General features: G+C 33.4%; 1 protein-coding gene across 3 annotated transcripts in view; it reads right to left on the reverse strand.

Moving 5' to 3' along the window:
• LOC145259675 (regulating synaptic membrane exocytosis protein 2-like) overlaps positions 1 to 25,458 on the reverse strand; it is a 602,608-nt gene that overhangs the window by 50,411 nt on the left and 526,739 nt on the right. For all 3 annotated transcript variants that reach the window (XM_080117339.1, XM_080117347.1, XM_080117356.1), the window contains 2 exons: positions 25,365 to 25,452; positions 22,275 to 22,369 (listed from right to left, as the gene is read on the reverse strand). In XM_080117339.1, the coding sequence (XP_079973465.1) occupies positions 22,275 to 22,369; positions 25,365 to 25,452 (183 nt within the window). The remainder of the gene's footprint in view (positions 1 to 22,274; positions 22,370 to 25,364; positions 25,453 to 25,458) is intronic.

Consider the following 25,458-nt stretch of genomic DNA (forward strand, 5'->3'; position numbering starts at 1 on the left):
GAGAGAATGAGAGAAAAAGAAACAGAAAGAGAGAGAGAGAGAGAGAGAGAGAGTGAAAGAAATCAAGAGTAATATATATATATATATATATATATATATATATATATATAGTGGGTAGCAAAATTATTTGGTACATTGTTTTTATTTCGTGTTTCTCAAAAAGCTATCGAGTTGATTTGAATGAAACTTACACTCAATCTTTGAACAGATATTATCTATTTACAAATAAAAGAGGAAATGAAAATATTTATTAAGGAAAAGTTAATTAACGAAAAGTATTAGTTGACAAATATTTATTAACAAAAAGTTTATTAACGAAAACTATTAGTTGACAAATATTTATTAACAAAAAGTTTATTAACGAAAAGTATTAGTTGACAAATATTTATTAACGAAAAGTTTATTAACGAAAACTATTAGTTGACAAATATTTATTAACAAAAAGTTTATTAACGAAAACTATTAGTTGACAAATATTTATTAACAAAAAGTTTATTAACGAAAAGTATTAGTTGACAAATATTTATTAACGAAAAGTTTATTAACGAAAAGTATTAGTTGACAAATATTTATTAACGAAAAGTTTATTAACGAAAAGTATTAGTTGACAAATATTTATTAACGAAAAGTTTATTAACGAAAAGAATTAGTTGACAAATATTTATTAACGAAAAACTGTTTTATTTTTTAATAGATAATATCTGATCAAAGATTGAGTGTAAATTTCATTCTAATTAACTCGATATTTTTTGAGAAATACAAAAAAAAACTAATGTACCAAATAAATTTGCTACCCACTATATATATATATATATATATATATATATATATATATATATATATATATATGTATATATATAGTTGAACGTGTGTGTGTGTGTATGTGTGTGTTTGTCTGTGTGTGTGTGTGGTCACGAATAGGTTCCTATATGGTTGACTATTTTAAAAAACTGATTACATATAATGATAGAAGATGTATCGAGGATCAGGAATGGATATGTTTGATCTGGCAGAACGGTGGCTCGTAAAAATTGTGGGGTCTGCGTTCGTGCCTGGCCCCCAAAGTATGGAAATAAAAAATTTAAAAAATATTTACAAGGGTTTTTGATATAGATGTACATAAGGACACTTTGATAAGTATATTTCAACTTAAATGGGATGGTATAATAAAATTGTGGGGTCAGCGTTCGCGCCTGTACTCCATGGAAATATGGCACAAACTTTAAAACAGACTTTTCATATCTATTTGCGTAAGTATACTTTGATGTTTCAGTTTGAAGAAATATGGTATAATAAAATTATTGGGTGTTCGTTCGCGCCTGACCTCCATAGAATGCAAATATGTCACAAAGTTTAACAAGGTTTTTTAAAAGAGGCGAGGGTCCACAATAACACCTTAACTTTAATCTTAATTCACGTTAGCTTTTATTTATTTTTTGGAGTTGAATCATATTGTGTCGAATAAATTCACCTCATAAATTCACGTTCTTATAAAGTGAAAGCCCCCCCCCCCAAAAGTTGGAACTTTAGACAATTCTCGACACAAATTTTGCATAACTCAGTTTTTTTCCTTCTCCACTTGCACGTGCCACTCTTTCGAAAATAGATAAATAGATAAATAATAAAAAATAAGAACGTTACTCGTGTTAGAAGAAAGAAACTCCTGTTCACATGATGACGTGTCTTTTTAAAAATCATTTACATAACCTTTTTATTTTTATTTATATATCTGTTTAAGCTTTTTTTGTCAGTGTACTAGTAGGAATTCAGTTGATTACAAACCTTTCTGTGTGTTCTTTACATTACAATAGTACAACCCTGAATCCGACGGCGCAATACTACACCGTTCAATACTGTAAAACTGAAACGAAGCTGTTCTACTTGAAAAGGGCGCCATTTTCCTCTTATTCATATTTATATCGATTCTTTGCTTTAAAAAACTAAAGTAATTAAGTGTTTACTTTATTAATATCCCATTTTGTTGTTTCGGATTATTTTACTAAAGTAAGTAAAGCTTCATTATTTTTCAAAACTATTTTTGTTTCTTTGTTTTTCGATATTTCGTCGATATTATTTAGTAAGGGTGTTCAGTAGAAAAACCAACAAACGACTACCCGAAAAAATAAATATACAAGAAATAAATGTTACCATAGTCAATAAAAGTTCAGTTCATGTTTTTTTTAAGGCTCTTTACTTGAAATAATTTCAAGGAACCGAAATTAAAACGAAATTTGAGGCGATAACTACTTAAATGAATTTTTATATAAACTACATATTCCATAATCGAATATTCCTCAAGCACAAAATAACGGGAAAACATTCAAATATGTTCATAAATATTCCTTACGTTGACGGAACTCTCTTAAATTGTTAACACAGAATGCAGAATGCTCAGGTGCCCCTCCTTCAAATTGGAAACGAGGCTCTCCATTTCAAAGTCGCTACCATTTTGATTTTTTTTAAAACCAGTTCGTGAATTTAAAAAAAAAATTTTTTTAAAAACTACTTAAAAATACAAACCAATGAACTTTTCTACCATAAAAGTAACTTTTATTGACTATGATAACATTTATTTCTTGTATATTTATATTATTATATATATAACATTTTCTCTTTGTAAGGAAACATCATTTTGTTGGTCCATCTTGGCTACGAATGGAAAGAAAGTTGATATAAAAAAAATATATTTTCGCGAAAATTATCTTTACTTTCATCATATTTTGCTTAGAGTAAAATTTTTCATTTGGGTTGTTTATCTTTTCCTCAATACTAGAATATAAATATATTTTATAGGTTTACATGCTTCGTTATAGAGATAGGTTTTACAGACCATATACATGCGAACAGGTATAAAATAGCATATATTTGTCTATATTAGTGGAGTATTCCGTTCCCTAAGCCCTCTAGTTAGAGTATTTTGTTATATTTTGGAATCAATTATGTGGTTTGTTTCCTGCTTTACGATAATACTTCTATTAGGTATATATCAACATTTCAATTGCAAGCGTGTTAGACCCATGTATTATTTCAGTTAATGATTTTCGGGTGTTTAATTATTAAGTATGTAAAATGCACTCACCTTTATCTAGTTGGTGGCATGTTGTGTTTCTGTTCGTTTAGTTTAGTATTAAACGGTAGCTCTTGTTGGTAGCATGTTGTGTTTCTGTTCGTTTATCTTGGTATTAAACGGTTATGGTTGAGATGGTGTTGAGGGGTAACAAGAGGATAGTTATTTATGCTAGTTTATACTTTGACGCTTTTCCATGAATATGGTTAATAATTAGAGGTGTGTCAGTTTTTAGTAAGTATAGTTATGAATTGGTGTTGTATCGGAACTACTTTGTATCCTTTCAAATCTTCCCTAGGTTCATTTATTAGTTAATTAAGATATTGGGAGTGAGATGTTATGAATTGTAGTATTATTACTATTAGGAGATAGCTATATATATATATATATATATATACTAGCATTTCAGCCCAGCGTTTCCCGGGTGTTTGAAGTTGTGCGTTGAGAGAAAAACAAAAAAAGGTCAATTGTTTTAACTTTGACCCCTATTATGACCCCTTAATATTTATTAGTTTGGGATCAAATAAAGTTATTAAGTTAGATCAATGTCCAAGGAACCTATATCTAAAATTTCAAGTGTTTAGATCCAAAATTGTCGGAGGAGTTTGGTAGAGTTCTCAAAGGTGAAAACGGATTACAAAAATTTTTCCAAATCTCAGTGTCCTGTATATCAAATTTCGAGTCTGTAGACTGAAAATTGACAGAGTTATTGCGTTGGGAAATGTACACACACAGACACACACAGACAGGTTCACTTATATATATATATATATATATATATATATATATATAGAGAGAGAGAGAGAGAGAGAGAGAGAAATAAATAGATAGATAGATCCAATTTCTTATAAGTTTATAAATATTTTAAAAATTATTTTTGTTTCTTTATGTAATTTGTACATTTTGTGCCCACCTTACAGATAATACTGAACTCTTCTACTTACTATAAGAGAATGTGTTTCTCGGGATAATGTACAAGTTATCCACACTTGGCTATGAGACTGACGTATAACCATTCTAGTAGGTATATATATTTTTCTTTATGATATAATTTATTTCCATTAAATACTGACTTGTGTCATTCGTTCAGTACCGTAACGCTCCACAACAATAGACATTCTGGCTATAAACACTTATTTAATATTCAGAAACGTTATTAATTCCAGTTTATCGATTTACAAGAATATAGTTTATGATAATTGTCATAATGTTTTACCGCATTTATATAATAATTCAGATATAGAACTACATTAACAGAAACATTTTAAATTAGGTTTGAAACTGGAGAGTTCAGCATGCTCGATAAAAATTCACATTTTAGTTGTAAAAATTATTGATCTGAATTTAAAAAGTTAATATTCATTTTTTTTCTGGCACAACAATGCCGATCCAGTAATTTTAGGAACAACTAGACCCATAAAAAATAAATTAAAAAATACATTGCAAATATACTCGGCGAACCAAGTGCAAGAGAGATTCAATTGCATTCAAAAGACCAGGCAGAATCTAAAAAAAATAGCCGTGTATAAATGCATAAGATAGCAGGTGAATATTTGTCATCCGGTAGTGTCCCCCCCCTTAAGAGGCGCTGGCTTGACTAACTTGTGCCACATCTTACAGTGGCGGGAGTGAAGTAAATATCAACTTACAACCAACGGCAGTTTGACTTCAATCTCTCATATCATGAGTTGTATAAAACAGAAGATGCCAACTGATTGATCGTCATGCTGACACGTTCATTAATATAAACAACTGAAATAAGTAACAAGTAATAGTTAAATATTCTTTGAGAAACTTATACTCTATTTCTTTCATAAAGTAAATATTTTAAATAAAAAATATAACTCGTCTTTTAATTTCCACTCTGTTTTGTCCGCAACAAATACACAGCTGTCCTGAGGTGTCACTCTGACAGAGTATGAAACTGGCGTCGCAATCTAGTGCAGAATGATCTATATTTCCCTACAAACATTTTCACACTAAAAGTCTTGCAGATAGATATCGACGTTCTACTACATACAGCCACCGATATTCCCGAATGGTCACCGATCTAGTACTGACTAGGTTAAACGCTGCTTAACTTCGCTGCTAACATCTCTCTGCTGTATCGTTATGCTCATGGTGCGAATTAAACCTAGCTCGAATCTCAGATCCTCTGTAAAACATTCACAGCAAGAACTCATCTAGCTACAACCAAAGCAAAGAATTTTCATTTCTTGTTCTCCGTACCAAACACCAAACAGAATTTCCATGAACAAGGCTTCTTTCCTGAAACATGTCATCTTATTAAACAGACCAACAAGAAAATGTTCCCGACCAACTATAACATGGTTGTCCTTAAATTTAACGTAAACAAATGCTTGTTCATCCATCCTCTTGGGTATTCAAAGAAGCTTTTTGCCCTTTCCACGTACGTTCTCCAATTCTCCCATAGTCGTGATCATTATCCAACTGGCAATTTCTTTACTCCTATCGTTGAATGCCCTCTCTCCGAAACTTGATAAATAATGACCCATTAGTATGAAAACTATTCTTATGGCATTGGTAAATTTTGAAATTATCTCAATGTAGATTTATCCATTTGCCATTGGAATTCACTCTAAGCAGGTTGAATTGATTTCCCCAAAGTAGGGAATATCAAATTCAAAAGAGATCCCCAGTTGCATGATGATTTTAGGTTTTTGCAGTTCTTGCAGGTAGGTTGGACGTTCTCCTACATACAGCGCCTAGTATTCGCAAAATGTCACCCATCTGACCAGGTTTAACGCTGCTTAAATTCATTTATCTACCGAGAATCGGTGTGTCAACGTGATTATTCCATTTGGTTGTGATTTTAATGATTTTAAAATGGCCGACTATTTTAGTATTGCTATTTTTGATTTCCGGGTGCTCTGATGCATCATCAACATGAAAGGTTACACGGAGCTCATCTTGACATATCGCAATGGCGGATATGTCAAAGGTAATTGTTTGTCTCATTAACAATTCATTAAAAACAAAAAATATTTGTTTACGTCACAAAAATGTAAAAGAAAATTGAGAAAATTAAAAATACAATTTAAATCAATTTATATTTTATTATTTTTTAAACTATGAACATAATTAACATTTAAAAATAAGTTAACGACACGCGTGTTGTCCCAGAAAATGGCAAGAGAAGTTATTGTTAAATACAAAGTCACCCAAAAAGTTCCTCCCGACCTGTGTTTTACAATTATTTTCTTTATTTTTTAGATGGCGTTGACAGCAGGTTTGGAAGATTCTTTTGGTATTTATATGGATTTAATTGGATGCCATATTTCACAGCAGCGAATAAAAATCACCAAGATATACTTTGCCACAAAATCAGTTCTTCTAAGACAGCAGAAATGCAAGAAAGATTTCGGCAGGATTAATGTATCTGATAGAAAGATAATCCACCGTTTGGTGATCAATTCTGGGAGATAGGAAGTGGTCAACATCGTTTAACCATAATTCCTGACAATATTCAGCTTTTAAGGGAACGTATTGACGAATCCCTCAAACAAGTAAATACCGTGATTGTATGATTTAATGTACTAACGGGTATTTACCTCCTATCATAAAGAAATTAAGGGTGTACTAAATGCGTACAAAGATAGCACACTTTGAACTGTTTTAAAGTGTTTGCTATTAGGTTTGAATTACGGCACATAAATACGAATTACCTTTTAAATCAAAGTCAATATCTGAACTTTTTTATTCATGCGACCAATTATTAAGTTGAAGAAGAAAGTTATTGCGGATTTTTAATTTTGATTTCAAATGAAGTATTTTCAAATAAGTTTTCCATATAATAACTTTATGCATCATTTTAAAAAGCGTTTTCGCTCAATCTAATCGTTTAAATTACACTCATTTTTAAACAATTGTCTTCTTTTCAGAACGTTGAATACAAGATGAAATAGTAGAAAATTTGCTAAGTTTTCTTATTTCGGTTTAAGATAGGCCGAAAAGCTGCTGAAACAACTCGCGATATCAACGAAGCTTTTGGCCCAGATACCATTACTGAACCCACAGCACAATAATGGTTTATGGAATGGCGTGGCGGCGATGAGAGTCATGAAGATTTTGAGCGAAGTGGTCGGTCATCAGATGTTCACAACGATCAATTAAGAGCTAATCCACGCGCAACTATTCGAGAACTTTTTTCTGTATTAGAGGTGACGTATACGACGATATTCAACCACTTGAGAAAGATTGGAAATAAATAAATGAATGCCTTATAAATTGAACGACAACCAAAAGAAACGCCGTTATCAAGTGCTATCTCCCCTTCTTTTACACAACAAGAACGACCCGTTTCTCGACCGGATTGTGACTTGCGATGAAAAAGTGGGTTCACAACAGCCAGCAACAGATTTGGCTACGAAACTCTGCCTAATCCGCCATACTCTCCAGACCTCTGACCTACCGACTACGACTTTTTCAAGCATATCGACAACTTTCTTCGCGTGATATGCTTAAAAAATCTAAACGATATCAAAAACGCCTTTAACGACTCCATCGCCAACAGAACGCAAGATTGTTATGTTGCTTGCATAAATACACCTGTCTTGTGTTGATGAAAGTCTGTTGATTCTCAGAGTGCTTATTTTGATTATTACACTTTTGTTTTAGTCGAGATATGTTCATTTAAATTTAAAAGTTAAAAACCGCAAGAACGTTCTTGTCAACCCGATAAAAAGCTATGCAAAAATGCCGAGAATAAAAGTCCGTTTATGGCTTTACAAACGGACATATGTAGTACGTGGTTGTATATTGTTCGACACTATGCGTTCAATTTGCAGCTTACTTTAAATTCTCTGAAAAGACCTAATCGCAAGAGAAGTATTTAATCTGCATGATTATAAATCTCTGTCGACCACCCTTGCTTGTATCCTATCTATCAAAAACATTGTTGCCATGGAAACCAGCTTATATTCGATAAAATCCACACTCCTTTCCACAGTCTAAACATATTAAATACAAATAAACTTCAGTATTTATTTAACTTGTAGACATGGTTTAAATCATGAAATTATGTTTTGTTATAAAATCAAATACATATTATATTCGTTTTTTTTTTGCCATTGTGTTGTTGGAGCAGAGAATCAGCAAGTAGAAGTCCGTTTGTTATTGTTACGGTAGTTTTTTTAAATCTCGAAACGGTGCGTTTGGTCACGCGGAATTCATGTTAAGATTTTTGTTCCTTAGTAGCGCTGGTTGAGTTTGAATAAAATCAAATACGTATTATATACGTTTGAAGCCAAAACAACGCATTATTAAAAAATAAACAGGCATTTATTTTGTTTGAAATTTATATTGAAATTCATAAATATATTTCGAAGCAAAACTTCATCTTCGGACTTCTGCTTCTAGCTGATTCTCTGCTCCAACAACAACATGGAAAAAAGAGAAAAGATATATATATATATATATATATATATATATAGTCATCTACATACAGGACTGTTTCGCTGTTTCACAGCTCATCAGTGCGGCTAGACAGGCAACTACCTCAAGCCAGGATTGAAACCCGACCGTCTGTACGGCAGTCAAGGCTCCTAACCATTACGTTACATATATATATATATATATATATATATATATATATATATATATATATATGTATAGTTAGGCAGCAATCTTTCTCTAAGGAATATTTCATTAAATAAAATAGACGTTTTTAGTTTCTTAATTCCATTTTCGATCCTTTCCAACTTCCAAATAACAGTCTTCACATCTGGCAGGAACTGGCTAATGTAATTACTATATTCATCATATCCGGGTACTTTCCAATACTCAGGATTCATCGTACGGGGTAAACTTATCTAACTCGTTTTTAATAAGTTATATATATATATATATATATATATATATATATATATATATATATATATATATATATATATATATATATATATATATACTAGTACAATTACCCGGCGTTACTGAAAGGAAGGACTAACATAACATAAAATTTCAAAACACTGTTAACTTACTTATATGTCAACTTAAAAATTATGAAACGTAAAGTACGTTTTAGTTACAATGTGTATCGAGGTGTTATATATGCGACTATTGTTATATTTACTTTTTACTTACACGTTTTTGCAATCAAATAGGAATGTAACATTGCACATTTAATATATACACATTCAAATATCTGTCAAACAATATTATAATATATATCTTTTCAATTATGCTTCACATGCAAATATGTTTAATCCTTTTTTAAGAATCGTCAGTATGAATGATACAAAACATACACACATACACATATACATAGATATATACTATGTACTAGTATTTATACATATATATACATATATATACATATATAAATAATTAGTGTATTTAGGCAGCATTCCTTCATTCAGGCAAGTATTATTAAAAACAACAGAGATACCTTGCTTAATGATTCTTTTTTTCATTTTTTCGATCTTTCGTAAGATTTTTTAATTTCAAGATGGAAGGTATTTACAAATGTTCCATGGTTCACACGAGCGCTTTCGATTCTTTCTTGAATCATCATCAGGTGGAGATAAAATATTAAAAATAGAAGTGAAATATATAGTTACGAATGATAAAAAGAGTCAATGAAAAATCGATTGAAATATACATTTACGAGTGATAAAAAACTCGATTAAAAATTAGGATGATAAAAGGCAATGTTAGTAAAACCAGTCGTATACTGGTTATGCTAAAAATTTCAGCTCATTATTGCTACTTTCAAAATTAATGCTATTTATAGATGGATGCTGGGTTTTTGTATATAGTGCTTCAAGTCTTTTTAATTTTTTCCAATTACTTTCTCGTTGCAAAATCCTTGCGTTGTCCACGAGGACCTTTCTAAGATTAAAGTGGGACAGCTATGTTGATTTGTTAAATGCTGGTATATTGAGCTAGTACTGTTCAAATGCATCATAAATCGACGGGACAATGTTGTTTTTGTATGTCCAATATATGCGTTTTTATTTTCGGAGATTTATGATCCTAATGACAACATATATAATCAAATAGATGGCGGCGCAATGGGATCAGTCCTCGGACTTACCCTGAGTGAATTTTATATGGCAGACTTAGAAAATAAAATATTTAAAAATAATAAAAGTAGCAATAATGTGCTGAAATGTTTAGCATAACCAGTATACGACTGGTTTTACTAACATTGCCTTTTATCATCCTAATTTTTAATCGAGTTTTTTATCGCTCGTAAATGTATATTTTAATCGACTTTACATTGACTCTTTTTATCATTCGTAACTATATATTTCACTTCTATTTTTAATATTTTATCTCCACCTGATGATGATTCAAGAAAGAATCGAAAGCGCTCGTGTGAACCATGGAACATTTGTAAATACCTTCCATCTTGAAGTTAAAAAAATCTTACGAAAGATCGAAAAAATGAAAAAAAGAATCATTAAGCAAGGTATCTCTGTTGTTTTTAATAATGTTTGCCTGAATATATATACATATATATATATATATATATATATATATATATATATATATATATATATATATATATATATATATATATATATATGTGTGTGTGTGTGTGTGTGTGTGTGTGTGTATTTAGGCAGCATTTTTTTCTTTAAGGAATATTTCATAAATAAAATAGACGTTTTTTGTTTATTAATTCTATTTTCTATCCTTTCCAACTTCCAAATAACAGTCTTCACTTCAGAAATTCATTTTTTGTGCATAGCTTAAAAAAGAGAATTATCTCCCTTACTTGATTGGTTATCAAATCAGAACACAGTATTAAATTGAAAACCGATCTATATCAAGACGTTTGTCCGATATTTTTTTGGCTATGAACGATCATCAGTGTCTGATAATTTATAATTAGCATGTGTTTTTGGTCTGTATTGGAAAAACAGAGAAAGTGAACAAACGCTGGATACTCTCACAAATCTTAAACCAGTAGTCGTTAGCACAACACCGAGCGATCCTTTAAGTATCCTTCTTGGCCTCCCTGAGTGAAACGACTGTCTTTGCAGAAGTCTTCCTCTTCTAATTAACGAGGGCTTCTCGTTTGGTATTGATTACTGGATTTAATTAAGTAATGACGATTTCGAACAAGTGCCAAGTTTTGTCTGTCTTTCCTGCCAAAAGTATTCACTCCCGATTTGTAGATTGCATTACAGACGTGAGCCCATCTCTCTTCAAAATTGCCGATAGGGCAATCTTTAACGGCACTCTTTTTTATGGAAATCGCGCAAGACAATGCATGAAGCCACTTGATTTAAGGAATTCACAAAACTATCTCAAAGTAAAAAAACTTGCCAACGGTAAGTGTTAGATGGGGTAGATTGTGAACTAGAAAACATTAATTCTTCCCCTTTTGTCAGAAACATTGATCATGGAATGTGTGGATTAAAGGGCAAAATAAGAGAATGCTGCTGATGAAGCAATAAATATTTCTGCGTTTATTTGGCCGTTTTTAGATAAATAATTTGCATAAAACAAGGAAATTAGTCGGCAAAGAGCGGCCAAAATCTTATCTGAATTTTACTTTTCTGAGTACTTGTGCAGTTTACGGACTGTGCTATACAGAAAGTCATCCCCCTATATTAAAAATAGATTTCTAAATAATGTTATTATTTTAGTAAGGTCCGTAAACTGCACAACTACCTCTTTTCTGGATTTCTGAAACATCATAAATTTCTGCTTTGGAACCTTGCATAACTCATAAACCATATTTTGCATGATGGTTTCTGCTATTAAAGCGTATCAGATCCATACATTAAGTTTATCGAGTCTAGGATGAAAAGAAAAAAAAAACTCGAAGCTATTGCTAAAAGTGTAAAATTCTCCATAACTGTGATCTTCACCTTTGTTCTAAATGAGAGAGAGAGAGAAAGAGAGAGAGAGAGAGAAAGAGAGAGCGAGAGCGAGAGAGAGACAGACAGACAGATATACACAAAGAAAGACAAATAATAACAACATTAACTCTAGCCGGTTTGAATCGGCTTGCTCTGAAGGAGGAAATGTCAAGGAATTACTAAATCAAAAAGCGGTCGCCAGTCAATTTATATCCCGCTCAAAGGAGATGATGACGTTATGTTTTTATAGTTCATGCAAGGAGATGTCGAGGTCTTTCTTACATATAACGCCTGGCATTCTCAAACGGTCACATATCTGATACTGACCAGGCTCAACGTTCCTTAACTTCGGTGATCTAATGAGACGCGGTGTGTCAACGTTATTATGCCGTGTCCTAGATGCTGAAATTAAATAAATTCTAAGATCATAGAAGATGGTTTGATCAGAGTTTGGAGACAATTTTTCAAGTGTCATTGACAGTAGATTCTACACGAACGTAGAAATACGACAGAAAAATACACCATCCCTAACGCTAACTCTCCCCACTTGTTCTTGATATAATTGTCAATTTGTGTTATTTATTATCGCGAGATGAACGAAAGTGAGTATCGGAAACGCTGTCTTATTCCATCAGCTGCTTCTTTCATCGTGTATTCCCAGCTGAAGCATCACATCCTTTTAAAATATACATTTCCAATAACGTACTATTAGGTTTATTCATCTATTTTAACGAAAGGGACCACAGGTGTTACAGCTAATACGTTTATGGCGAAACGTTATGTTTTATTAATGTCTTTAATCGACACTAATTTTCACAAAACTGGACAGGCAGGTGTCACACGTCGTGCTAAAGTGGTAGTATTTGGAAAGAATATTTAATTGAAACTTGTCTGCGGAGTATAAATAAAACGCACTTTACCCAAAGCAAGATCAGAAGGAAAACTTTTTTTTATTATATAAAGTTTATATACTTATTTTATGTGAGGTATATAGAAGTGACTTTTTTGTTTTATTACTTTGGGATCATCGCTTATCAAGGCCCGAAGGTTACTTTAGGATAAAGGTTAATGCATTGATGATCGGTAATGGCGAAACTTTTATAGAGTTTAATTAAATGAGACGACGGCTCAACAAGAACTTGTTTACATTAAACTTGTAAACGATAAATTTATAGTCAGCCCGAGAGCAGGAAATTTAGTTTTAGGCACAGTAGAGAGTTAGGAAAATTGCTGACAGTTGTATGAGCTAGACTAGTATTTGTTGTGAATGTTTCGCAGGGGGGGACATAGATTGAAGCTCAGTAGAGCACCTACCATAAAAGTAACAATAGAACAGAAGTAAACTCGCAACGTCTCTTCTGTGAGAAAGAGGAAGCAGAGAGGCGAAAAAGGTCCTCGTTAACTAGATTTCGAAGGCATTTTTGTACTTTGTCAAGGTAGGAAATGGTACTATAAGCAGTCCCTCCTTATATATGGTAACAGTATTACAGTATAGAACGCATTTAACTCTTGTACAGATAAAGGGCAGCGTCGGGAGTGAGATTCTTTCTGGAGCGTTAGAATGATCCAAACATTTTTCCAGCAATTTCGGAAAGCGATCTCAGAACTTTGTCAAAGAAGGGTGCCTCTTCAAGACGAGAGCCGCTTATTTCAATTCTGGTCAAATGGGAATTAGAGCGTTTCTTGTAAAAATATAAAAGTTTGGATTTGGATGCAGCAAAAATAACTAACCATTTTTTTTTTGACCAATTATACTACGCGCTCAAGCGTATTGTGGTATCAGCGTGCCAGTTTCAAGTTCGATCGGAGATACTGCATAACATTGCAGACGGTATTATTCCAAATATTATTCCTATAGCTATAGATTCAATTATAAGATAGACTAGACTCTCATTCCTTAGTTTTGCAACTAACTTAGGAGAAGGAAAAGCTGCGAAATACGCCTTTCTCTGATTATTCCGGTTTTATGCTGGTCGTTTTGAATTTCTTCTTGTCACTGGATGTAATTAATGCCGGTTTAAGAAAAGTGCGATCATTAATATTGCACTACACTTGCTTAATTATAGATTTCTCACGCAGTTTACCTTTACAGGGTGTATCCATTGCCTCTTGAGACTGATAGGAGGCCTTTTAATATAAAGTGATTTAAGCGAAAGATAACGACGTGTGCCTTATGACGACAAATTTTAGTTTATAAAAAACTGACACAATGTTTGTTAATAAATATTAACCAAACAAAACCGTTTTGCACCACTGTGATGTTCCTTTAAGAAAATTAAGATTTCTATATATGCTATTAAGCTTATGTCTAAAGAATGCTAGTTCGAATTTTAATAAAAATGTATTAAATGGTTTTGATTCGATTAAATTGTCTAAATTTTAGGTTTAAGATTGAGAGATATTATGAAGAAATTAAATCTCAATGGATCGTGCTTAAATGATGCTTAATGTCTACAGATGATATTCAAATCAAATCTGAATTATGGATTTTCAAATTTAAGGTTATGCTCATCTAATATCTCTAATCACGCTTTAAAATACACTATAGAACTGAAATGTTAGTATCTAAATTTTAATGAAGGGGTTTTAAGCCCCTTTTCCTTGCTTTATCAAACCAGATTAAACTAAATATATCACATAAATATATCATTATCCATCCTTCCGTTCAATCATTATGTTCCAAAATTCATAATGATGAGTAAATGATTTCGGAGTCTACATCATATTGTCAGGGTCAAATAATTGTTCAGATTTTAACGAAAATCCATTATGAAAATGTCTAAAAGTTGAAACTTAAATGTTGTGGGGAATCACCTATGAACTAAAGATGAACTCTTCCGAACTGAATAAATAGATCGGGAGATACCAACTCTTGTGATTGTCAGTGTGCATTCGTAGTTCGCCATCTTCGCTGTACTTACTACGACGGTTGCTCTTAGTATATGCTGTTTTTTTTTTTGCTTCAATATATTTGACCTTTTCTAACTGATCTCCGTATCCGTGTTTTCCTTATCGACCCTTCCAGGGCCACAACAACTTAACAATGAGGGATTCGAACTTTGAAAGGGTAAATCCACAACAGTAAGCGTAAGGGATCTTAAGAAAAAATCAAGTAGACTTGGTTAAATTCACCTATAACAATTATTGGTAAGAATGTTATGCAAATCAGATGTACATAAATTTTCTAATAAAATGTTCTGTCCGTATTATGTTCATTAACAAGCCATTTAAAATACACCAAAGAACTAAAATCTGAGGAACAGTTTATAATTGATATTAAATACCTATTGTTAACATTTCATTAAAATTAGGATTATCTGAATTTTCACGAAATGGATTCCAAGACAGTTTTCCCCACTTGATTAAAACTACATAAAACTAAATATAGTCCACATTGCCCACACTTACGTCCAGTAATTCAATCACAAAACTCAAAATCATCATAAAATTAATTTCTGAAATCCCATCCATAAAAAGTCGTCACAGCCACTTTGTTTTATACATACATACATACATACATACATACATACATACATATACACACACACACACACACACACACATATATATATATATACATTTGTTTACATAAGCCTTAATATGTCACTACACATTCATAAGCCTGTTTCGATCAGCAAGATACAAGTAACTAGAGACCTCTTCAGGCGATATTGCTTATATAAAAGTAATCTGCAATTTGTATAAGCAATATCGCCTGAAGAGGTTTTTAGCTACTCGTAAAATGCACAAGAGTGTGTAGCGACATATTAATGTTTACGTAAAACAGATTAAAAATGTATAGCTTCAATAGTGAGCCCTATTGCACTAACCTTGTTGAAATTTCATTGGTTGCTTTACCTCTGGAAAATATTAATATGGAATTATATATATATATATTTTTACATGGGGGCTCACCACTTATCAAGGCCTGGAAGCCACTTGGGGATAAGGGTTATTGTGCGTACAATAATCAATGGGATAATATCGTAGTAATAGTTGGTATTGGAGATTTGATAAAGTACCTTACTTAAGGGGGACGATTAATCAGGCATTTGTTTATGTTGGACTTAAAGACATCCAAGTTGTAGTCAGGTGGGAAACAGGCAAACGGAAGAGAATTCCACAAGCATGCACTTCTCAGAAATAAGCTTTGTTCATGGAATCTACATTTTGATTTAGGCACAGATAAAGAGTAGGGGAAATTACTGACAGTGGTTTCAGCTAGACGGGTGTTTATCGTGAAAGATTGGCGAGGAGGACCAGAGATTGGAGCTCGGATGAGCACTTGCCATGGAAACAACGATAAAACAAAGACAGGCTCTCGACATTCCTTCTGTGGGAGAGAGATTGCAGGGAAGAGAAGAGGGCATCCCCCACTAAGCCACGAAGTCTATTTTGTACTTTGTCAAGGCAGAGTAAGCTATTTTTAGAAGCTCCAGCTTAGATGTGGCAGCAGTACTCCATCTTTAGACTACTTGGCTTTTATACAGATAGAGAATTGCATCAGTAGTGAGATATCTTCTGGATCGGTAGAAGGATCCCACCATTTTTATAGCAGCCCGGGCAACAGACTTGATATACGTGTTCCATTTCAGATCAGGAGTAAAAACATGAAGCCTCCCCAAGCCGAGAGCCATCCATTTCAATTAATGCTAGATGGGGATCACAGCGTTGATGATGTAAAGATAGGAGCTTAGTTTTAGATGCATTAAAAGTAACCAGCCACCTCTTCCTCCACTGTACCACGCGCTCAAGATCAGAGGAGAGAGAATCGGAGAGAGATTTGTCATTTACGGCCTTTGATGTGTTGCCGTAGATGGTCGTGTCATCAGCATAGATGTCAACGAATGATTTAAGTATGTGTTTAGGGAGATCATTGTTGTATATCTGGAAGAGAGTTGGGCCCAGGATGGACCCCTGGGGGACTCCAGCATTAATACTGTGGGCCTCTGATTTCTGCCCATCAGCCACTACTCTTATGATCCTATCAGAGAGAAATGATTTAATGATTGAGAAAACATTTCCAATCATACCGTAGCTGGAAACCTTGTAAAGTAGGCATTATGCCATACCTTATCGAAGGCCTTTGATATGTCAAGAGCAATTGCCCTAGAAAGGAAGTCTTTGTCGAGAGATTCACTAATCCTATGGGATGTAACGGTTAGCACATCAGCTTTAGATCTAGCAGAACGGAAACCCTATTGCATGTCACTAAGGAGGTTATTTCTGATGAGGTGGTTGACTACTTCTTTATTTAATATGGATTCCAGTAACTTACTCATGACGCGCAAGAGACTTATTGGTCTGTACTGAGAGGGAGATAGATGACATCATCTGAGTTCTTAAATACAGGGCATACTGACGAGGTTTTCCAGGTTGTTGGAAAGCACTTCTCCTTAAGGCAACGCTTAAACAGTGTTGTAAGTATGGGGGCAAGTTCTGGTCGAAGCTTTTTCAACACTATAATTGAAATGCCGTCAGGGCCAGTTGCTTTACTGGGATCAAGGTTCTTGATTAGTTTGGCGCCCTCACGCACAGATATTTATATGATGAATAGTGTGTTGTCTGTTGTAGGAGGAAATACGCGGAGGATGACCTTCGTCGCAGAGGGTAGAGTTAGCTGCAAAGTTCTTGGCAAATAGTTTGGCATTGTCAGATGCTGACGAGATGACCTCAGGTCCATTGATGATGGTTGGGATAGAACGCACGCTTCTGTTCAGGATCCTGTTTGCTATTTGCCAAAACTGGTGGGAACCAAGCCGCTGCTCAACTACTTTGGATTTGACGGACTGTGCATATAGCTCTCTTGCATTTTTTATTACTCTTTTACAGTGGTTGCTGGCAGTCCTGAAAGCAGCTTTAGTCTCAGTACATCTATTACGTTGGTAGTTATGGAAAAAGTGATTTCTGTGCGCAATGGCAGCAGCACATTCTGGGGAGAACCATGGCTGGCTGTTAGGTTTTTGTTGGATTTTTTTTATTGTATGAATCGGTCTATGCCTACAATTAATCATTCAGTCAGGTCTGATACTATAAAGGACACATCCTTTTTAAACATGGACTGCAGAACTAGATCAGATATGAATGTACGGAAGCTATCCCAGTCAGCCATAGAGTATCGATATACAGTAGGTAGAGAGGTACATCTGAAGACTTATTGTATTTCATTTTTATCTTAACTGATACGACTGAGTTGTCGGAGGATCCCAGGGAAGATAGAACGGAACATGAACATAGCTCAGGGGAAGTTGGGAGAAAAAGGTCTAGAAGGCTTGCATACTGACCGATAGTATCGGGAATATGGGTGGGTTCGTGAACAATCTGAGTGAGGTCATAGGAAATGGCAAAATCATGACAGAACGTCCCCTCATCTGTCTTATTTGAGTGGATCAGCCATTCCACATTATGGACATTGAAGTCACCGCAAATATGAATGTTAACCGAAGGATGAGCAGACAGGATTAGGTAAATTTTATCAGATATACTCTTAAAGACATTAACTCCGCTGTTGTGGGGGCGATAGAGGGCAAATATAAATGCGATGGTGTAAGCAAGTGCAACCCGGAAGCACATATAAGGTAAATTACGGTCTTCTCTGGAGATATCTCTACCACACGGAAAGCCATCTTTAATGTAGGCACATATTCCACGTCCATGGCTATCTTTGGGGTCAGATTTAGATGTTAAGTTAGAGTATCCTTTTATTATGAACTCGTCTAGGGAAGTGATCGGCCCTATGCCAGTTTCGCTTAGAAAGAGTAAGTCCGGTTCCGTCTCCTGTAATTGGGTTTCAACTTCTGGAAGGTTGGAACGTAGACCCCTGATGTTAGAGAAGGAGACATGGTAGTAGAGGGTCTACGTTGGAGAGTGGGGTTCTAGGTTTATTCGTGTTTTTTTTTTTTTAGATATGTCATATTGAGTTTTTGGAGTTTGTGGAACAGGTCGGCAGACTTGGTTAGAGTAGGATCGAGAGGGAAAGTAAGAGAGAAAGACAGGATTTTTTTTTTGTAGCACATGATAAGGTAAAGCCGTAACAATTACCCACTAGTATGGCATCGAGAGGCCCCATCAGAAACTACTGCATGGTCCAGAATCCATTCACCAAATGGCAATACAGCAGCCTCAGTACTTTACACCTGCTGATAGGACAGCCTCCACAGTGGTTAATCCAAGGTTCGGGTCCTTGACTATCAAGCGGGTAACATCAGCCCAGATGAAACGTTTACCTCCAGCACTCTTACTAGTGACGTGCCCACAACGATAGACATAGGAACAGAAAAATTTCCGACATCTCAGGCTATTGTTCACGAAGTACTACCGACCTCGAAAGCAGCTTTTTCTTCACCTTTTTTTTTTAGAAAAATCACTTATTGGAAATGAGGACTGAGGGACAAAAAAGGAGAAGCGAAAGTTACTGGAGCTGTCGATAACACAACCGCAGTGTATTATCTACTCTCCAATATATATACAGGGTGACTAAAAAAAAACGGGTCCCCAACTCTAAGTAGGTCCCGTTTCTTACTGTTTTGTCCGAATGAAATGAAACTTTGGTCATAACTAATTTATTATATTCAAAACATTACATTAGAACACTAGGGTCTTTGGCCTTTTTTCTCCGTTCTACAGCATATGTTCTAGATGGCCTCCATTTAGCGTTTGTTTGTTTTTTTTTTGGGGGGGGGGTTACGCTGTATATATATATATATATATATATATATATATATATATATACTTCAAAAAATTTTTTTTATTTAACAATTAGTTTGTATGGACACCTGTGATTATAATATTTACAAAATATTATTGGCGGTAATATTCCATAAGTTATCTTATCTAAATAAGAACTGCTCGATATGTAAGATAGAGCAAATAAATTAAATTGTGATTCAATGAATTTCAAAAAAAAACCCTTATTGAAATGAAATGGTTGAGTTTCATGTCAAAGATTTTTATTATTCTAAGCAAGACAAAGAATACGTTTGAAAATTAATCTCCTTATGTCTATCATCTCATCAGAGGAGAGAAAATATTAGCAAATATTTATAAAGATGTATACCCTATTTGCTAAAGTCAGTGAGACATTGAAAGCCAAAGTCAAAATAATTAATTAGTCAGAAATCCTGTAGCAAGATATATATATATATATATATATATATATATATATATATATATATATATATATATATATAACTACTTCATTTATTCACATAAATTTAATATACGAAATTATAGATTTATGCGTAAACTTTAAGTATTTACTTTAAAAGTGCTCAATACATAGGTAGAGCTAGTTAGTAATTTATAAAATATATATGGCGATTAAGCTACACTGAATATTCTGCGTTTCATCCAACTATAGGATTCGTCAGGCTTATGCGCCTAAGCCTGACGAATCCTATAGTTGGATGAAACGCAGAATATTCAGTGTAGCTTAATCGCCATATATATTTTATAAATTACTATATATATATATATATATATATATATATATATAGAGAGAGAGAGAGAGAGAGAGAGAAGGAGAGAGAGAGAGAGAGAGAGAGAGAGGGTGGGTGTTAAATGTCTGATCGGTCGAGTAATCAGTGTCAAACATATAAACATAACTGAATAGTAAAATGCTGTTCTTTTGAAGAACAGCACAAGAAAAAGATAACCTGAACTAAATGATGTAAATTATGTTCCGGAATTTTGAAGAAGAGAATTGATAATTTGTATCATTTTTATTATTTAGAATACGATTATCATTTTTATGTTAATCTCACAAGATTTAGGCTAATGTAACCTTCGGCCTTCTTCAGGTGTCTTGTCGAACTCAGAAATCTTTACGACAAACACGAGAACATATAATTAATTTCGAACTGAATCCTTTATATAATCCATTCACCCACGGCGAAACGGATAAAAGTGCTAAGTAAATCAGTTCCAAGTAACGGTCGTTCGGATATTAAAGATTAAATCATTCATACGGACGATATGAAATATATAATAACGAATTACTCAAGAGTTCGACTGAGTAAGGCTGACAGATCAAGAACAATGAAATCCGGTAGATTAAATAAATAGTTCTGCTTCAGATTCCGTACAGATTTTCGAGTTCCCGAAGAAGGTCGGATATGAAATCAGCAGAAACATTGTGGGAAAAACATACAAAATGAGAACGGTAGTCAGAGTAAAGCAAATAATACTAAATGATTCATTTTTTATGTAAATCGCTCCACACAAGGCATAAAACCATTTCATATAAGTAAACAAAAACGAAATACCATCATCGCAAAGACAGAAGATGCCTATTTGCTTTAGTCTTGAAAAAAATCAAGGATATAAGCAGAACGAAACAGTCATCAGGAAAGGATTTCCACAAACCTGCGGTTTTTTATTAAAATTAGAACTGAAGTAGAGTTATGACTAATTGTTAAATAAATCGCGCTAATTTAAACAAATATTTTGTGACAGAACTGAACACTTTGTAAATTTGAAAACAAATTCCAATCAAACAAGACATAGAAATCCCTCTCTTTTAAGCGAACGGCTATCATATAGATCCGTTCACCTAGAAATAATTTTTTGCTACTTTGTGGAAGCGTTAATTACAAAAAGTAGACTTTCTTTGAGTTATCTATCAAACATATATTTTGTTTAATACGATAAAATATTGACATTTTGAAAACATCGTTTTGCATTTCAAGTATAGTATATAAATTACAAAGCTAAATAAAGATGTTTTTTAGTTTTTGTTTCTCTAAATTAAATTGTTTATTTATCTTAAGGATGAACACGCTTTCGACTTTAACAAGTAATTATCAGGTTCTGACAATTTCCCCTTTACTTGAAAATTGTTTCTCGTCAGAGATATAAATAAAGTCCATGGTTAACACCTGCATGCACGAGAGATTTAATATCTCTGGCAGGAAAAATGGCATATAAAAAGATGAAAAATGTCAGAACCTGATAAAGACTTGTTAAAGTCGAAAGCTTGTTCATCATTTAAGCTAAATAAATAAATTATTGTAAGAAAAAAACAAACAAAATTATCGATATTTGACTTTCTAATTTCTGCACTATAATTCAAATATATTGATTGGGATTTGTCTTGTAATTAGCAAACGGCTTCCACAAAGTCGTTCGCTTAAGAGAAAGGGGTTTCTATGTTTTCTTTGATTGGGATTTGTTTTCCAATTTACAAAGTGTTCAGTTCTGTCACTAAATATTTGTTTAAATTGGCACGATTTTCCTGGACATATTTGAGAAAACTCGAGGCGATTTGTTTAAGAATTCGACACGTATTTGATGTAAGAAGAATTAAGTAGCTTGCTTATTAGTTTTATTGTATTCTTTTGCTGCAAGTTTTACGAAAAACGTGGATACTATACTTGGTTGAACTGATTGGATCTGTCCTGGACCGAGACAAGGTTTCTGTGCTGCGTTTTCTTGTTGCGTCGAATCAGGTGGTGTGTGAGTGCTATGACTGCAAAAGAAATACGAAGCAAATAAATAATTACATCAAAATAATACAAGATAGATATTTGGACAAACACACGACAACAATAAAACAATTGATTGTAGTGGAAATAATCCATTTTCTAAGATAAGTTATGCTATTATAGTTATGAATGCAGTTAACATTAATCGTTTATCATATCAGGTATTGAATAGCTGGTATGCTAAATAGTTTTGAATACTGTTTATATTCCGTTTTTATGCTTATAATCATTCAGGGATGTGCTGTCTGTCGGGGTTAAAATGCTGTAAACGTGAGAAGAAAAGTAGGCAACGGGAACCAAATAAATAGTGACGTCACACCGGAATTGCTAAATGATAACTTAGTCAGTGACTAGCGTGTCAGTTGAAGACACCGATCAAGAGAGGATATTAAATAAGAGTAAGTTAGAGTATCTTGCTTCCACCTCATTTTCGGATGTCAACTTCCGGCAACCTCATAACTCTCACTTCTCTTATGTTCTTATTTAATTCTCACATTCCATGAGCAAAGTTTGGGACAATAGGAGAGAGATTGCTGTTTATCGGAGTCGGAATCTATCCATAAAACATTTAGTATTTGACCTTGAAGTATTATTTTAGCTCTTTACATTAAGTAGTTTCATGCCTTGCCGTATAGGAGACTTAAGTATCGAACCAACTTTCAGTGAGGAATCATCTTGGAGTCAAACGCATTCATTTATACGTATATTTGTATTTTATTCAGTTACAAATATCCTTTTCTGAATAATTTGGATATTCCAACTTTTCCAGCAATGCAACGTCTACGATAAGAACAGATATGAAAGACAAACCTTTCGATGGACCCCGACAAGAGACATATAACAATGATCGTATTTGCTAATTTAATCTATTATGAATTGTTCTGATGCTCACGCATATATTCAGGCACAACATAAAGTGTTTCTTTCAAAATATTAATAAAACTGAAGAAAAAATGCATACTTGTTATATTTAATATGTGAAGACTCAAAGTTATATTTAACAAGCTGACAGCCCGGCGTTGCCCGGTCGTACAATTGGTATTTAATGGTATTTAAATTTATGCAGATTGCGTATCTATTACTGTAGAATCAATCTTCCATTGATTATTATATATTACGAGGAATAATTTGCACGGTGGACTAATTCGCCAAAAAAAAAAATAATTAAAAATGAAAAATTAATAATAATAATGTCGTTCATTAAATTGCGTCTGTGTTTGTTTACAATATCACATCAGTTAATATTTAGCTATGAGGAAGGTATTCACACACACACACACACACACACACACACACAAAGTGACTATTATATATTAGTAGATATATCAAAAGCTTCAAAGTTAAAAGAAGACACTAGTTAATAGTTACGTACAAAAAGTAGATATAATCTGATTGATCAAAAAGAAAAAGTTCTGTAAGAATTAGTGCTTATGTGTGATTAATTATCTTTCTTATTACGATATAATTTTTGTTATGATCATAATAGAACCTTCTGATGCCAAGCTTTACTACGAAAATGTGACTCTACTCCGATGAATTCCTTTTGTAATTAAGCGCCACAAAGAACTGAGGCTAATATAAAAACAATTTATGAATATGTTTTCAGTGTGTGGTACGTATTGATTGAACTACTTGTGATTTATAGTACATGAATGCGCACTGACAGAACTACAGGTTCAACGATTATCATAAGATCCAGTTTGCGGAAATAATTATGCTTTTATGACCTCATTTAGTTGATGTATGATTGCACTAGCTAATCGTTAGTATAAAAAAGTAACTGCTAGAATTCCGCAATAATTTCAACTAATATTTATATAACCTTTCACAGTTGTAGACTATGAAAACGATAAATGAATTACACTCGAGCAAAGTAGTGAAGCAATTTGATGTAAGGAATTAACAAGTATGGAAGATGATTATCGTAAAGACCAAGGTTGTAGATAGAATGGAAAACAGCAAAGAGGAAAATAATTTTACTGCAGTTGTTGGAAAAAAGCTACTTGAAATAGAAAGCTGTATTACACTGAGATTTTACATGACATGGATTACATTTATTACAAAACAGTGTATTGATGGAGTTCATTAGATCAACGAGTCAAAAGAGGTAGAACAAAAGTAACAGAGAATAGATCAGACAATATATATATATATATATATAAAAGTGAACGTGTCTGTGTGTGTATGTGTGTGTGTATGTGTGTGTGTATCTCTGTGTGTGTATGTGTGTGTGTGTGTGTGCATTTTCCAACGCAATAACTCTGTAAATTTTCAGTCTACACACTCGACATTTGGATATAGAGATTTGGGAAAATCTTTGTGATCGGTTTTCAGCCAGAAATTTTGCTGTTAAGAGGTCAACGTTCAACGATTTGACCTTTGAGAACTCTACCAAACTCCTCCGCCAATTTTGGGTCTAAACACTTGAAATTTTAGATATAGGTTCCTTAGACATGGATCCAACTTAATAATTCATTTGAGTCCAAAATAATAAATGTTAAGGGGTCATAATAGGGGTCAAAGTTAAAAAAAATTGACCGCGTTTTTTGCTCAATATACACATCCAAACACCCGGGCAACGCCGAGCTGAAATGCTAGTTCTGAATAAAACAAACCGTAATAGTATTATAATAAAAGACATAGACTAGCAACATCACGTCTGAGAGAGGGATGAAGACAGAGTACAGAGACGAAAGGATAGGAGTCAATCAATCAAATTATAGATACGTGTTTGCTCCTTATAAATAAGCCTCAAATGGGGTAGATTGATAAACACAAATATAACAACAGTACTCCATACATATAGTATATCGGTATAAAATAACAAAAGAATAGCGATATTATATTTTAAAGATGAAACTTCTCATTATATAAAAAATCATATGTGGAAAATAATGTATATTTTCTTTCTTGGAGGAAAAAATAAAATAAAGTATATGCCGTAGTTTTGGAAAGAACCAAATCGTGATGATTCCTTACCTGCTAAGTTCCTCGGAAGTGTCTTCCACAAAACAGCTTGAAATGCTGCTCGCTTGCGACAGTGGGGGTGCCAATAAGCCTAACTGAGCTAAAA

This window comes from Euprymna scolopes, chromosome 3, assembly GCF_053919585.1.
Source record: "Euprymna scolopes isolate OS-2025 chromosome 3, ASM5391958v1, whole genome shotgun sequence".
In the NCBI taxonomy this organism is placed as follows: domain Eukaryota; kingdom Metazoa; phylum Mollusca; class Cephalopoda; order Sepiida; family Sepiolidae; genus Euprymna; species Euprymna scolopes.